Here is a 2734-nt window from a genome sequence, read left to right on the forward strand (position 1 = left end):
GTGGAGGGGAACAGAGCTGAAAGGGAGACCAGTGGGAAGAAGGAGGAAAGAAGGAAGGCAGAGGTATGGTGCAGTCAATTTACACGAGGGCTGGGAGTCAGGGTTCCTGGGCTGGTTTCCTGGCTATTCCACACATGCGGATACCTAGACAGAACTGTGGAGCTGGAGGAGACCCTGCAGATCATTTCTTTGATGTGAGATTAGAAAACCTAGAACCCAAACGAAAGAGTATAAGGTTACTTTGGTATCTGACACAACCATGATGCCAATTACTAGTTTAGACACAACAGCTGTGTGTCTTTTTGCAGGAGCCTGGGGAGGGGCCATGGTGCCAAGCCACTTGTGGAGGAGATTGGAGAAGCCACTTCTCCTCCTGAGCTGCACCTCCCTCCTCCTGGGGCTGGCTTTGCTGGGCATAAAGCCGGAAGTCCTCCCTGTTGCTTATTTTTTTCTCACTTTGGGTGGCTGCTTCTTTTCTGCTTGCCTCTTGGCCTGTTTTCTGCAATGGATGCTCCAGCTCCGACCAGTGCAGACCGAGAGCCCAGGGACCTCAAGCAATGCACGGTGAGTTAAGAGGTGGGCAGGAGGAGAGGAGAGGCAAGAAAAGAAGTAACATCTGAGTGGCAGCTACGTTGCTTCTGTTCAATGTTCTGTGCCTTTATTAGATCCCTTAGGCCTCCCAGCCTTGTGTGATATTACTACCCTTAAAATTAAGAAACCAAGGATTAGAGTAGTTTTGATAACTTGCACAAGGATACACTGCTAGTAAATAACATAAAAAAATAACTTGAATGAACTAATTTCAAAGCCTATTGTGTTTTCAATACAAGGTGATAAGCATAAAATCTGTTTTCTTGTCACTGATGTCAGTGAGAGGAGGGGTCAAGGGCCAGCAGCAGACAGGAAAGGGAAAAAGAGTTCCTTTCAGGAAGCTACCAATGACCTTACTTCTCTTTTCTCAGGGACAATGAAGCCTTTGAGGTGCCAGCCTATGAAGAGGCTGTGGTGGTATTGGATTCACAGTATCACCCCCAAGAGCTGAACCAACCACCCCCATACAGCAGTATTGTAATCCCCCCAGGACTTGAGAGACGGTCTAGCCATCCAGAGAGGCTCAGGAGAGCCAGACAGGAAAGACGAGTGGGCTCAGAGGGTTCTGTGATCCTGGAAGGAAGCCCTGGAAGAACTCCAGTCAGCCTTCGGCTTCAGGGACCACGGGCTGTATCCACTGCCCCTGATCTGCGGAGCTTGGAGGTCCTCCCCAAATTGGAGCCTCTTACTCCACCCCCAGCCTATGACGTCTGCTTCGGTCACCCTGATAGTGATAGTGTTTTCTATGAAGACAACTGGACACCTCCCTAAGCGGCTCTCCCAGGATTTATCTTCTCTCCACACCAGACCCATCCATTCATTTGACCAACATTTCTCGGTGCCTGCTATGTGTCAGAAACTGTTTTTGCCTGGACATCATAAGTGTGGACTTGGACCCCGAGGGGAGTCAGGCCACGGTAAGCTGTTTCCAATTGAGAATTGGGTAGCACAATTGGAGTCATCTGGTAACATTCAATGACTACCCCGTGTCCAATATTTCCAGAGTTAATTTGAGGATGAGGTGGGGAAGTGATCTGGAGAAGCTGGAGAGGCAAGAAGAGAAGTAATATCTGGGTGGCAGCTATGTTGCTTCTGTTCCATGTACTGTGCCTCAATTAGATCCCTTAGGCCTCCCAGCCTTGTGAGGTATTACTACCCTTAAAATTAAGATTCCAAGAATCAGAGGAACTTGATAACTTGCAAAAGGATACACTGCTAGTAAATAACATAAAAAATAACTTGAATGAACTAATTTCAAAGTCTATTGTGTTTTCAATACAAGGTGATGGGAAGTCGGGCCACTTGCACATCTCTGTGTCTATCTTTGGCTAACTGCTGGTGATGAGTGGAAGACTTCATATAGTTAGAATCAGGGACTAGTTGTGTCTACAGACAGGGTGGGCTGAGTGTGACCAGGAATGCCCCCAGCCGCCTAGAGGTGCAAAGCTAATCAAAGCTCTGGTGACCCCTGCTCCATGTGGGCAGCATTTACTGTGCTTCTCCCCTACCTAGTGGCTAGAGAGCTCTCCCTAATGCAGGGTCTCCTTCCTATCTATCTGAAAAAGTGGAGTAAATAGCCCCAGGTAGAGAGACTTCTAGTTTTAACAATGAGTAGACATGAAAGCCAGAAAGAGTAAAACATGGAAGTTTCTTAGCAAGGAGTGAGGGGGTAGAATTTAAGGAGATTCTGTTACAGTGTGATCAAGTTCTTATGCCTACTGCCCAGAAAAACAGACTGGCATAGCTATTACAGAAGAGAAAGGGTTCCATATCTCAAAGCAAGTTGAGCAAGGAGGACAGGAGGTATTTCTCAAATCCACTGCCCTGAGAATTTAGAGGTTAGGGTTTTTAAAGGTAGTTTGGCTAGCTAAGGACTACTGATTGGCCAGGGAATTCAATCACAGAGATGCTGAGGATGTCTTTCTGCACCAAGTCAGTTTCTGGATGGGGTTCACAAGTCACTAGTCCAGTTGGCTGTCAGAAGCTCTCCCAAAATGCAGAATCTGAAAAACATCTCAAACACCAGTCTTAGTTTTATGTTATCTATAGGAACAATTGGAGAAGTTACTGGTGAACAATGGATGTGAAAGTGGAAGCCCTCATGTTCAAAGCTACTCACACCTTTTGGTCCGTTAATGGGGTG

General features: G+C 46.9%; 1 protein-coding gene across 1 annotated transcript; it reads left to right on the plus strand.

Moving 5' to 3' along the window:
* The first annotated feature begins 325 nt into the window (after positions 1 to 325).
* Positions 326 to 1362, plus strand: TMEM139 (transmembrane protein 139). Its single transcript, XM_008068519.1, has 2 exons — positions 326 to 564; positions 963 to 1362. The coding sequence occupies exons 1-2, from the start codon at positions 326 to 328 to the stop codon at positions 1360 to 1362; spliced, it is 639 nt and encodes a 212-aa protein (XP_008066710.1).
* The last annotated feature ends 1372 nt before the right edge of the window (positions 1363 to 2734 follow it).

Source organism: Carlito syrichta, unplaced genomic scaffold, assembly GCF_000164805.1.
Source record: "Carlito syrichta isolate Samal-C Ts95f unplaced genomic scaffold, Tarsius_syrichta-2.0.1 Scaffold311134, whole genome shotgun sequence".
In the NCBI taxonomy this organism is placed as follows: Eukaryota; Metazoa; Chordata; class Mammalia; order Primates; family Tarsiidae; genus Carlito; species Carlito syrichta.

Excerpts from the sequence above, each read along its gene's own strand:
- TMEM139 (XM_008068519.1), top strand. The coding sequence starts at position 326 with ATGGTGCCAAGCCACTTGTGGAGGAGATTGGAGAAGCCACTTCTCCTC. Across the intron at positions 565-962 it reads GGGACCTCAAGCAATGCACG|GGACAATGAAGCCTTTGAGG; the intron begins GTGAGTTAAGAG and ends CTCTTTTCTCAG.